Source organism: Dermacentor silvarum, chromosome 8, assembly GCF_013339745.2.
Source record: "Dermacentor silvarum isolate Dsil-2018 chromosome 8, BIME_Dsil_1.4, whole genome shotgun sequence".
NCBI classification, from domain to species: domain Eukaryota; kingdom Metazoa; phylum Arthropoda; class Arachnida; order Ixodida; family Ixodidae; genus Dermacentor; species Dermacentor silvarum.
Genome location: NC_051161.1, coordinates 165,612,947 through 165,626,833, shown reverse-complemented (window position 1 = coordinate 165,626,833; position 13,887 = coordinate 165,612,947). Strand labels below are relative to the sequence as shown.

Genomic DNA, 13,887 nt, shown 5'->3' with positions numbered 1-13,887 from the left:
ACTGCAAAATGCGCATTTAATCCCGGATTTGGAACATTGCCTACACATTACCCACACCATCCGCATAATTTACCCCAGATATAAACAAGATGCCTTGTTGAGCTCACCGAGGACACTGCAGAAATAAACTACGAATCTCGTATGATGCACGAAAACATGAAAAAACAAGGGTTTAGTAATTATCTGCACCACTTGCAGGAAAGTAAATGTTTCCAAAAGCATTGCGCATAAAATTCTCCTTATTGTCACGGAATTTCCACCGTATCCCGTGCTGTTGTTTTAGAAGCCTGGGAAACGTTCCCATTGTCGGCAGTATGACACCCTGGAACGCTTCACTGAGTAACTTTCTACAAAGGCTGTAATGAACCTACACAGAATAAACATTTATCGCTCGTCACTCTGAACATTGTTTCGTACTTCGAATAAATAAGCACACCGTGCCCCGCATAGTTTACCGAGGTTACCGGGGAAAAAATAACTAAATGCCGTGTATAACTTGTAAAAGTGGGACGAAATCGACGGTTCAGTAGCAGTTTTCAGAGCACGTAAGCAACCTACACAGAACAAATTATTAGTACAGGTCACCAAAAGTGGTTCTCATTTCTTCAAAATATTAAATATCTGCTGTTTTTCCTCCTGCAGGGAAACAAGTAATAGTGTAGCTTTTATTTAGAAACAGCCTGAAAATGAAATCGACAAAGTCAGAAGTGACACATTCCTTTAGCTGAAATTCAAGTCAGTGTTCTTATTGGCGTCGAAATAGCTTCGACCATGTCATTTTTACAAACACGTCGACGCTGAGTCGTGATTACACAGTGATATTCTACAGTTTTACTTGTAAGAGGTTTGATTAGATTTTTGGTGTTGATAAGATATTAAGACTGTAACGCTATGCAGGCTATCTCTGTACAGAGATTAAATAGTTGCAGCATTTGATAATCGAACGATTTCAAGCGGTAAGGCACACCAGTCGTTGGGCGCGGCTGATTACAATACTTATCCAGACCTCCCCCTCGTCCGCCGGTTAAAAATAGCAAGCGGACTGTATATAGCGGGGGACCACGTATATAGTGATCCACCCAAAATAACTGGACATGATGCAAATAGCACAAGATGGCATTTGGTAGGGCGAAAACTGCCCAGCGTCAGGCCTTAATTCTCCGCAATCCGAGCGTTCATGGCGAACCCCGGGTGTCATCCGATACAGAGCGTCCCGAGGAGGCACAAAAAACGATCCTGGCTGCCTAAGCAGGGGATACGTAGTAAAGAAAAGGTTTACTTATGTGGCCACTCTATTAAGAAGGGAAATTTACCTCCAGCTGTAGTTTTGTTGGACTTTCCAGCCAGCTTTCGAAAAGGAGGGGGAGGGGGCAAATGGCATACTGCCCGCCCCACTTTGGACAGTGGGCGAGCAAGTTCCCCCCCCCCCCCCCCCCCGTAAATACGCCTATGATCGGTACTCGTCGTGTGCAGCTTACTTCCCGACAATATTGTCAAAGATTGACCCTGTACAATCCTACTACTACATCCCCGTGTCTGAGCTATCACACAGGCGGCAGTGATGACATCTTCGGCCTCTTCTAGTTCCTGCAAATATTGCCCTATCAATCCCACGTTTTATTACTCGGTCATGCCTGGCCTCCCCTTCGTCTTTGACTGCGCAGATGACCTGTTGATTGAGAGCTCATTGGGCGAAGGCTACTTCCAACACATGCGCTTTTTGTTCGAACACCCACCTCAGAACGGTCTCGCCATCAACGCCTCGAATAGCGTGTTTGTTGTTCGAACCCTCGAACCGTCGAGTTTATCGGTAGTCCCTTCGACACAAGCTGCATTCGCCCACTCTCATTCAAAGTCCGAACCTTAGCCAACTTCCCCAGGCCCACTGCTGTCACAGATCAGCGCCAGTTCCCTAGCATGGCAAAATTTTACCACCCATTCATAAGGTGCTTTGGAAGAGCCCTTAGACCTTCTGCTTGGCGACAACAGTACGAGATCTTTGCTTCCTTCTAATGCAGCTGTAAAAGCTGCGTTGCACACAATCAAGAGCGCTTTCGCTGACACCGCGATGCTCTCTCATCCCAACCCCGCGGAACCACTGGCCCTCATGACCGATGCGCACAGCACAGCCATAAGATAGGGTCTCTAGCAATGGCTCGGCGATTTTTGGCAGGCACTAGTATTCTTTTACAAGAACCTCACTCCGACCCAGGCCCGCTAAAGCACTTTTGGTTGAGAGTTTGAATGTTGAGAATTTACATCGCTGTCCGTCAATTTAGGCATATTTCCGAGTGCCGAAACTTTACCATAATTACGGATCAGAAGCCCTTGACGTATGCCCTTGCCTGACGATCTTCGCCATACACACCACGATAAGTCCGCCATCTCTTGTTTATCTGCATGTTTATATTCTTGTTTATATCCCGTTCCCCCGACATAGCAGTTCCCTCAACTTGGCCATCGGTTGGATGCTATTCACATAGACCACCATCACCTCCATCGTCGGATTAACCCGGTGACCAGAGGCCACAGTTCTTTCAAACAACACCGCTGCAATGGTCGCAGCGGCCATTGTCGAAAACAGAAATGTGGGATGCCACCTTGCATTCCAGTCATACTTCATTCCGGAGAGTGGAAACCCTCGTTCATTTTAGTGCTTAAAACTCCTCGCTGTTGGGAGGAGGAGGAGGAGGAGGAGGAAACAACTTTATTAAGAGAAATTTCATGGCGTTGTAGATGGCCGCTTGTCTGCGGCGGCCTCTTCCGCCCAGGCAATTATTTCTTTTTGTAGCTTTTCTTCTAGAGACCGTATTAGGGTCTCCCATGTCGTTTCCATGCAGTTCCATGCAGTTCCCATGCTGTTGGGAGTGTTACACCATTGGCACTCTGGGAGTGGCTGGGCTGGTCCCATTCTAGTCTTCCAATTCCAGTTAAAGGAAGACACGGGGAAGGAGGGAGATGGACATTCTAGACGATGAGCAAAGCGAGAACAAGGTGAAAGCAGGAGCCAACGTTTCGACAAGTGACCTTGTCTTTTTCAAGGCGACATATGCTCTCCTCGACACAGTATATATTGGTACGGTTCTTCTAAAGGGGAGAGAGGGTAAGTCAGATTGGCGAGCCAGCGACCGGGGGTGTGTTATGCCTGAAGGTGTAAAATTTTAAAGAAAAGTGACCTAATAAATGTCGGTGAGGGAATGTGATGTGGCGCCGTGTGTCAACCGGTTGACGTGTCACTGTAGGTTCCACGTTCCATGAAAGGGACCTGAACAACGGTGGAAGGGGGTTATCTGCTACACTGGAGTTCAATGAACTATCGTCTCTCTGAAAAAGAGATTAAATTTCAGAATTGTGGCTAGCCGGGCTTGTTGATACGAACACATATTTCAGGAAACACCGCAACAACAGGACACAGAAAAGGGGCACTCGACACAAGTAGCGGCAGAAAATGGTGCTCGTGGTAAAAAATTTATAAATACATAAATAAATATTGAAATTAAGGAACGAAGGAGAAGGGAGGTAGGGAGGTTGGAATATTATTGACAACCCAATAAAAATGGAAAAATAACTAAGGCTTTCTTAGTTCTAGTTGTTGGCATTTGACAGCCTGATCCTTCCTGGTTCCCCTCTCTGTCCCTTCTGTATGTGTGCTTTCATATCAAATAATAGTAATAATAATTTTCACTGTTCCCTTCCAAGCTATTTTCTCTTTTGAGTTTATCTTGTCTACACGCTGCTAAAATAAATGAGCCACCATCGTCTTTAAATTAATGTTCTTGCCATTTTGAAGCTTTCTGCCTTGCCATCAATGGCTCTTTGGGAAGGTGGAAGGGGTAGTGAAAAAGAACGGGGTGAGCGCTACCCCTCCCACCTTCCGTATTGCTCGTTCTCAGCTGCGCTACAAGCCTAAAAGTCATGACATACCAACTCGCCAAAACTGCTACGCTTTTGGCTATTTCGGGACTACTCAATTGGTTTAGCGCAGTTGCTTTATCGTTTTACGTATATAACGAGCTTCCTATTATCACTCTAAATGAAAGACAACTAGTACGCCATATATTCATTGTTGATGCTTTATTGGAACTAGCACCTGAAGCTTGGCAGAATTCAATATGTATATATAGATATATAAATATAAAGAAAATATAAGGTAACTGTCGCATTGGGATACAAATTGTCGGTATTAGCATAGAGTGATCGTAATAAACAGAGGTGGTGTGTTAATGTGCGGTGTTGAATGCCTCTGCTCTTGGGACCGTTTGAGATTTCTAGAAAGGGCTGTTTTACAGCGATCTCGCTGCAGGCTCGCAGCGTTAACACTTCATTGAAGAATAGTTGAAAAATGTCAACTGACCTAGGACTGATACTTTGCCTTGCTGTACAAATAGAGAAAGTTATGGCGGCTGGAATCTGCGCAGGGACCAGGCGACATTGACGGAAACAGGCTTGCTGTCTATCCGTGGCCGTATCAAGGACTTGGTCATCAAAGGCGGTGTCAACATCAGTCCCGAGGAAATAGAGATTGCGCTAACTGGTACGTTGCCTCCTGGAGGCGTATTCTTCTGACTATATCTGACCGCCGTCCTACATTCGTGTTTTACTTAAGTACCGTGTCATTGCGTGGATAGAGGTAGGCAGCCTATTGCTGCTCTGAATGCCTCCCAACTGGCGTTTCTGACATTCAAAAAGCATCCAGGTACACGATTTATGTCATAAATATTTAATGGGAGCCGGAAAGGTGCTGAAAATTTGTATCGCCTTTGAGAGTGGAGCGCAGAAGGAGAACGACTGAAAACATCGTGTGGGAATTGACACAGGTCGTTATGTAAGATGGGAGAACGGCAAGATGACCTCATGACACTGTGCAATAACGAAAAAAAGCTGGAAAGGCAGATGATATCAGCTTATAAGTCGTAAGTAACAATGCAGGCAGGAAAAGCAGAGAAATCATTCCGAATGGTTGGTGTCCTGCCAATTTTTACTTTTCTTGTTTAAATGAGTGAGCATTTCTATGACTACCCAACGAGGCAACCCGTCTGTCCGTCCGTCCGTCACATAAGACGATCGCTTTCAAGATAGCGCCCGCGGCAGCGAGTTAGTTGACCTTCGTGCTGCCTCTAGCTTTAACACGAACTAAGTGGAGTCCCAATCGCAGATCACTTTCAAAATAAAGCCCGCGCGTCTCGCTTGAACGCGAACCAAGCGCCGAGAACAAAGCGCACAGGAGGCTATCAGCACAGCACTCGCCGGTCTCCATCGCAGGTTGCTTTCAAGATAGGCCGGACCGCGCAGTGGCGCCGTACGCAGTTTCCGCCGGAGTACGCTTGATCACAGTACAGAATGGTTCGACGTGGATGGTTAAAGCGCTAAAGAGCTATAACGGCTTATAATGCCGTTATAGCTCTTTATAAGCTCATTACTCATTACGCTTTACTCATTACGCTTTACTCAGCTCATTACGCTTTACTCATTATAAGCCGGCATAAGCCGGCTTATAATGCCGGCTTATGCCGCCACCTGCAGTATTTTGCTTACGTCATCAATTTACCTTGGGCCGCTGTGAGCAGCTTTTCATATCGCCGCAGCGCTGCGTTTATACTGGTCGGATTAAGTTTCATAACGTTCATACTGACGTCGGGCTCCGTAGAATTGTGCCAGTGGCACTATTCTTACGCATGCTTAGACAACTCGCAGAGGAGTTCCTGCGTGATTTTTTTCTCTGTTTTTTTTTTTTGCATCGTCTCCCAGCATTGCTTTTCTACCGGCTGCATAGAAGTGTGTGTAATTCGCACCCGTACATAGTAGTTATCGTATAAATTTTGTCATATTTGGAAAGTGATGGGACGCAGAATTCGATAAAAGCTTAATCTTTCCGCAGGCTGCGCAAGTACGCATTCGGATTCGGAACGTATCTGTGAATATGTAGTGTATTACAGTTTTATTGGTTACATACAAAAACTCTTCGAAAGAAAATTACTTTTACATGAAACTCATGCCTCGTTAAGTTTTCTGCTGGCAGCGGATACAATTGGAACCAATATAACTGATTGCATGTCGGCATCTGCTTGGTGTACGCCAATAAAATGCCGTACGACTTCTCTTAGTCCTTCTTTAAAAACGGATCTATTGATCTTATTGTTCTACTCGGGTTATGTGCGGATGAATTCTGAATCTTCGAGACATGCGAAACATATCAACACCCGAAAGGCTAACCGGCAAAATATAAGGAGGCGTGATACTTGCTAAGCGAAAGTTAACCTAAGCAAAACAGTATTCATGAGAGTCTCTAGAAAGAGAGCATAGTTATCACCACACTATTGGCGGCGGTGCAATTTCGAAGGCAGAATGATTTCCAATGTGAATGTCCCATTTCTTCAAGGTATTGGCGAGATGCGCATATTGGAAAGACGTGTGGCGATGAGCGACCACGTAGATCGGTAAATCTCAGGGCTCTCGCGGGAGAGGAAAACCGACACCCGATCTCTTAGCGTAGCATTTTGTAGCGTGATCTACACTGGCCGAGGTTGAGCAGTTTCGCGTGGCTCCTGGAGAGCCGTGCTGCGCATGCGCGAGGAGCAGTGACGTCACACGGCGCACAGCTGGCTCGCCGGGCATTTGCCCGGCCTTTGCGCTGGGCGTTTTATCGTTTGCGCTGGGCGTTTGCCAGTGTGGTATAGTCATGGAGAAGGAGAGCGAAATAGCTGCTCAGCGGCGCAGAACCGCGGAGAAGATTAACTCATCGGATCCCGAAGTAGTTGCCTGGTATTTAGCGGTTGAGCGTAGGAAGAACAAACAGAAGAAGTCTAAACGTGCTGCGGAGACACCGGAGCAAAGGGAGGAACGCCCAGCGAAGCGGCGTCGCTAGGAGGCTGAGCGACTTGTCCGACCATCTCTGCAGCAGCAACAAGACGCCGTCGATGACGTCAAGGCTCACCGATCGACTGATTATACGGTGAAACTAAGCGAAAGCGCCTGTGCGACACGGACCTTCGATACGCACTTCGTAAACAATCCGTTTGGATATGTGTGCGACGTGTGTGATAGACTGTGGTACATGAAACACTTCACGCCGGTAATTAATGCCATGCGTGAAGCATTGAGTTTAGCGGCGCCGTCTGAGGGGGGTTAAACCGTGGTGCGGGTTTGTGCAAGAACTTTCTCGTTAAGCAGAAGATTCCACTCTTAGCGTTTCCAATGGGTATCGTTACCCGCCTGCCACCAGGTCTACCGGTTCTGAACGATGTGGCCGACTGAGGCCACGCCACGTGTATCCTGGCATAGCCAAGCTAAGCCACTGCTAATTAGGGTTGGTAATATCGATGAACGATTAATCGATTAAAAGTATCCCGCAAAACGATTAATCTTCATCGATGTCCACCTTTCATTTATTCGACTTAATCGATTAGACATGTTCGATTAATCGTTTTTGAGAGTTTGACGGGAGTTTAGCGAAAATTTTGAAATCGTACTAGAATGGCGGAGCACGCGCAGTGGCTGTGGTGGTAGAGCGACTGTCGACTGTTTTTCCGAGTCCCGAGTGATGCGGAGCCGAATGTTTCTCCTTTCTTTACCCACACCGCACACACCACCCGAAGCCTGAGGCTGAATGCCCTCGCAATTGAAGGCATAGCATAGCAACCCAGTCGTTCATCGTCGTGCCCCTCCCAGTCCACTATAGACAGCATATGCGCGCCGGTTTGGAGTACGTATCTGACATAACGATGAAGTGCATGTCGATTCCAGCAAATCTGTATCTTCCGAGCATCTATTCGCGCATGCTGGTTGTGTGGCCATTCAAAGAAGGTGTTGGTTTCACCCGAACATTCCAGCCAATTGACATTCCGTCGCTCTGTTGAAAAGATCACGTGGCTTAAAATCTTAAACCATGGTTTTCGAGGTGGTGGTGGTGGTGTTGCAGGAGGCGGGGTTAGCCTGGCATGCATAGCCGGTAATTGTCCCGCCCGAGCCTCCTATGAGTTGAGATCTGGGGTGTGATCAGGGAATTGCCGCGGGCCCTCCGGGGAAAACGACGTCTTCAAAGATCGTGTGCGAAACACCACTCTGTGGTGAGAGACTGTCGACCATCGCGTTTCTTTCTGTGTCGAACTGTGTTCATAACGAAACGAAATGTTCAATATCGCCGATTCACCACAGAAGGCACAGAGCGGGGAAGCGCAACGTCCAGTCTTAATTGAATGACCAAGCCGGAGTGTACGTGGAGCCGGTTCTGATGCGGTACAACAGCGTCGCTTCTGCGCGAGTAAGCTCATGGATCACACAGGTTTTGGTGCGGAGTCTTGTGGATCGTCTAAAGTGATTACGGATTGCATCCTTAGAGTTCTGAAGAATGCTTAGCGCTCTCACTCTTGGAACACATGTCAGCGCTAGGGGTGCAAGAGCGTCGGCTTTTTCGTTTCCTTCAATTCCTACGTGGTATGGGATCTATTGGAATTTTACCTTAAATTTCTTACGGCGGTTCCGGCCTCGGTCCACGCCACCTGATCGTCCCGCCGCTTCCCAAGAACATGCATCCGACGCATCACGTCGGGCGACGCTACAAACAAGCTAGCGACCTTCAAAAGAAATTTGGTAAGAGTAACAAGGCGGTGTACGTAGACGCCGCGCGATGTGGCGAAGGAAGAGGCGCACACGCGATCGCGGTTGTAGAAAGCAGGGGAAAATGCCTCGCGAGTGCCACAGTGACCACGGGACACACGGAGGGGGCAGAAGAAGCTGCGATAACGTTAGCACTCACCACGGTGCCGAACGCTGCCATCGTGATCAGCGACTCGCAGGCGGCAGCCCGAAGCTTCACGCGCGGCCTCGTCTCGCGGGAACCGGCCCGCATACTCCAAATTTGTGAGGACGGGGACTCGACGTCGCAAAATTCGACGGTATTCCTCCTCTGGACCGCGGCACACACCAACGTCCCGCTCGCGGGCAACGAGACGGCTCACGCCGCGGCTCGAGATCTCGCTCGCCGAGCCGTGGCAGATTACGTGCACCGCCACCTCCGCCCCCGAGTGCGGGGCGTCGGATCTGCCGGGTCGAGACACTACGACAGACAGGTTGCAACAACAACAATCACAATGGCTGTGGGGTGATCGCCTGACCACTTTCAGAGACCTAACAACACTACAGACTCGAAAGACGCAAGTTCCTGCCACCACATGTTAAATTAATCAGAAAAGAGGCCGTAAACTTACGCTTACTACAAACAAACAGTTATCCTAGCCCAGCAGTCTTACGCCACTGTTACCCGAGCTTATACCTGACTGATGCGTGTAAAGCGTGCGGACACAGAGCAACGCTGCGACACATGCTCTGGGAATTTGCCGGCAACAACGGTACAAAAACCGCCGCCGTTCGCGACGCGCCCATAACGGCAGGCGTTACTAGATTAAAGGAAGCGTCGAGCTCGCTCATTCCCGCCGTTGCTCCGGCTGCTGGGACCACCGGGGACCTTCTCCGTCGGCGTCGCCGCCGCTGGGAGGCGGCCCTGAAAAGTTCGGAGCTGGAAGACCAGCTCTGGGCCGTCCGGCAAGCCGGAGATGCCGCCCGAGTCCAAGGACTTCGAGCCGACACCTGAGGCCACTAAAAGCAAAGTGCCGGCTCTTTAAATAAAGTTTATTTCTTCTTATTAAATTCCTTGTTCATTAAGTATTTAATCAGTTCCAGAGATTGCCTTGCAAACTTCTCTCAAGGTAGGCCAAGATGTAGTCTTTGTAATGCTAACTTCGAGTCCGTCAGTACCACGATATCTTGTGCAGAATAGGCCCGTAGTTTTCGCAAGGCCGCAGTAATTGCGGCGCTTTGTACTGTTCTAGACGACCTTACGCGAAAGAGGCGATTAGACCATGATACTTCAAGGAAGGGTATGCAGAATGCCGCTGCGCAGCTATCTGTTTGTGCACACACCGACCCGTCTGCGTACGCTTGTAGGTGGCTTTGATACGCTGTGCTCAAGTGGTCCATTACAAGGAATTTAGCTTCGGCAATTGGAATGGTGCGTTTCACCGGTAGCGGGGGTACATTGAGGCTACATTTAACGTCCGAAAAAGACCACGGTGAGTGGAGATCACTCCGTTTAGTACATCCAAATCCTTAAAATTGGAAGGTGTTCAGCGCCACATGGAAATGGGAGCGAGTTCTTGCTCTTAGCCGCCAGAGAAGCGCCGTGCCTGGGGGGAATCGCTGAGCCTTAATAGCTGCATGAACAATGCCTGAGATGCCTAGATGTGGAGTGGAAGATACCCTGCTTCATTACTAACCTTCTTGTTTGAAGCTGCCCGAGGAACTCCCATCGCCAAGCGAAGTTCATTTCTGTATACTGCCCTGAAGCGCTCGAATTGACTCGGCGGTGGTTATATATGAGCGGCAACTCATAGAGAATGCGGCTCGTTGTCAGTGCAGCGTTTAGTCTAAGCATGGACATTTCATTGTTTCCCCAATGTACATCTGCCAAGCGACGAAGTGCTCTTGTCTATTTGCACTGATGCAGCCACAACACTTTCTACCACTCTTCGCCACCGTATCTTGCTGTCGATTGTGACGCCCAGGGAATGAACACTAGAGTTGCACGACGAATTGGATGGCCTCTGATATCCAGCTTCAGACGTGTTCACATTCGCTTCACTCCATTAAATATTTTCCCCTCGCATAGTGCAATTCCTTGCATGTTATAGTTGGACTTCACCTTTCACTTCTGCCATTTTTCTTACTGCTTCTTTAAATGAATTGTACAGGAATTCACTACTATATTTATCTTGTTTAATACTGCTCTAAGTGCTATTTAATAAGAAATAATGATTATATGTTCAAAGGCCACTAGTGTCAATTCTATTTAGTATTTAACAAATGAAAGATTAAACTTTATACACTTGTATTTCTATGGTTCCACCTTTCAAACATTAAAATAGAGTTCTAGAAAAGTAGATAACTCTGTTTTAACCTTTTTAAAGAGCCAGGCAAAAATTTCGATTAATCAATTATTTGATGAAAAACCCTGCATCGAAAGCAATTAATCCTTGAAAGGCTAAAATGATGAACGATTAATCGTTACTCGAATAAAAAAGTTAATCGACCATCCCTACTGCTAATTTTTAATCTGTCTCTGAACGCTAGCCTGTGCCAGTGCGTGCTAGGTGCTCGTGCCTCGTGTAGATGCAAGCGTGTACGTAATTCTCATGTGACGCCGATGCTGCTGCAGCTACAGAGGGCTCCCCCCCTAGAGAGGAGGTATGTTCGACGAACGATGAAAAGTCCGCGTGACGAGGCGTGTCTTGGCGTTGGTCTTGGGTGTCATGTACGGAGACGGCGTCGAAGATGCGGCAAGGTTGCGTCGCACGTTGGTAGGGACGATGGTGCGGGTGTTTCAATGTAGGCAGGTTTAAGGCGTTCCATGGCAATTGTGTCTGATCGGCCGTTGACGTTCACGACAAAAGTCGTCGGACGCCGCTCGAGAACACAATATGGCTCCTTAGTAGTGTGGCTGCAAAGCTTCCGCACGGCACAGTTACGCACGAAAACGTGGGTAGCAGAGATGAGTGCGGGACAAACGTACGGAGCCCTTGCTTCTTGTGAACCTGTAGGCACGGGGCGTATCTGGCCGAAGAAAGCTTGCAGTTCGGCAACGTAGTCAGCAGGTGGTGGCATAGGTGTTTTGCTGGTGGCGACAAAGAAATCGTATAGAAGGCGTAGGCGAGTGCCGTAGACTAGCTCAGCACAGGAGCAACCTAGGTCGCTCTTGAGTGCGGCTCTGCTGCCAAGTAAGTCGAGCGGCAAATGTAGGGCCCACTTCTCCGGCGATTCATGCACCATAAAGGAGGCCTTGAGACGCCTGTAAAAACCTTCAACAAGTCAATGGACTGCGGGTGGTAAGCAGTCGTGCGAAAACGTGTCGTTCCGTGTAGTATGAGTAGTTCGTTGTAGAGTGCCGAGTCAAACTGCCGACCGTGATCGGCGACTATTGTGGATGGGCAGCCGAACCTTTAAATCCATGTACACACGAAAGCTGCTGCAACAGTGGGCACTGAGATGTCACATATAGGTGTAGCTTCTGACCATCGTGTATAGCGGACGATGCATGTCAGTATGTAGCAGTAACCTCTCAAATGTGCGAGAGGGCCGACGAGGTCCAGGTGTACGGTGTCAAAACGAGCATCCGGTGCAAGAAGACTTGGCAGGCGGAATGGGGTGACGCTGGAACTTGCAGCGTTGACACGACAAACAGCAGCAAACCCAATGGCGAACTTGCCCGTTTAGCCGAGGTCAAACGAAACGACTGGAAAGAAGCTTCTGTGTCGCGCGTAGGCCAGGATGCGACAGGTTGTGCACGGTTTCGAATAGACGTCTGCGAAAAGATGCCGGAATGTATAGTCTAGGTGTGTCGGTAGAAGTGTCGCAAACGATGGACGTACCATCTGGAGTCAAAACTACGTTCTCCAATTTCAAGGATGTTGAAGAATTCCGGAGTGTGCGAAGAACGGTGTCGTCACGCTGTTGACTGGCGAGTAAGTCGACATCGATGATTAAAGGTTCCGCCGTCAACGTGGAAACGGTACTGACGCGACTCAGAACGTCGGCTGGATCGTTGTCGGTGCCCTTGAGGTGGCTGAACGTTGTTAGAAACTCGGAGATGTAGGAAAGGTGTCGACTCTCGCGGGGCGAGTAACAGGACGCCGAACGGATCATTGCATGCACAGGGGGCTTGTGGTCTGTCAAGATAGTAAATGCGCGGCCTTCTAGTAAATGGCGAAAATGTGTGATAGACAGGTAAAATGCGAGTAATTCACGGCCTAAGCGCTGTAGCGGGACTGCGCAGGCTTCAATTTCTCGGAGAAAAAGGCGAGTGGATGCCACGTATTGTCGATGAATTGCTGCAGAACGGCACCAACGTCGGGATTGTATTGTCACCCGGAGGTGGTGTCGTGGCGTCGGTGGTTGGGGTGGCTACTTCCATGACTTTGTCGGCCAAAGCGGCAAGTCTGGTAAGGTCCATGGTAGAGGCTGTCCCCAGGACCATTTGCAAATTAGCCGGGAGTCTTTGCAAAAACAGTTCGCGCAACAGCGGGTTAACGATGGATATCGCGTTGTCTCCGAGCAGCTGCCTCATTCGGTGAAGAAGTTGACTAGGGCGTCGGTCGCCGAGTTCTTCAGCGGACAGAAGCTTCTGGATGCGAGAACGCTGTGAAGCTGCTGCGCGCTGTAGCAGGGCTGCCTTGAGATCGTCATAGGCGGCGGTAGACAATGGAGCGTTCAACAAATCTGCTACTTCGTCAATGGCGTCGGGCGAGAGCGCTGCAACGGCGTAATGAAACTTTGAGGCTTGAAAGCGGATACCAGCGATTTGAATTGCGATTCGGCCTGAAGAATCCACGCCGAGGGATGCTGGCCTCAGTACTGTGGGAGGCGCACGGTGATGGCCAAACACGAGGGCTCACCTCACCGCGTTCGTCGGAAGGGTTCTGATCTTGAGCTCTCGTAGAGTTGGTCTGGCCCATGGTCGTCTCTATATACCACAGGAGCGCTTGGCAGTATCACGTATGGGTCACCAAACTGTGGCGACGAGCGACCACGTAGACCGGTAAAGTCTCAGGGCTCTCGCGGGAGAGAAAAAAACCGACACCCCATCTCTTAGCGTAGCATTTTTAATCTGTCTCGGACCGCTAGGCTGTGCCGGTGCGTGCATGCCAGCCGCTCGTGCCTCGTGCAGACGCGAGTGTCTACGTAATTCTCATGCGACGCCGATGCTGCTACCACTACAGACGTATGCAAAGCCAGTACGGTGTGTTAGGCCCTCAGGTGTCGCTTGAAAGGTGCTACTCAAGAGATAAAATGCTCACCTAATACACTCCATGCATGCCTATTTGGAAGCGCGAAAAAAGT

General features: G+C 48.9%; 1 protein-coding gene across 1 annotated transcript in view; it reads left to right on the top strand.

Annotated features, from left to right (window-relative positions):
* LOC119461822 (medium-chain acyl-CoA ligase ACSF2, mitochondrial) overlaps window positions 1-13,887 on the top strand; it is a 239,353-nt gene that overhangs the window by 201,949 nt on the left and 23,517 nt on the right. The window contains exon 12 of the mRNA XM_037723194.2: window positions 4,419-4,534. Within this exon, the coding sequence (XP_037579122.1) occupies window positions 4,419-4,534 (116 nt within the window). The remainder of the gene's footprint in view (window positions 1-4,418; window positions 4,535-13,887) is intronic.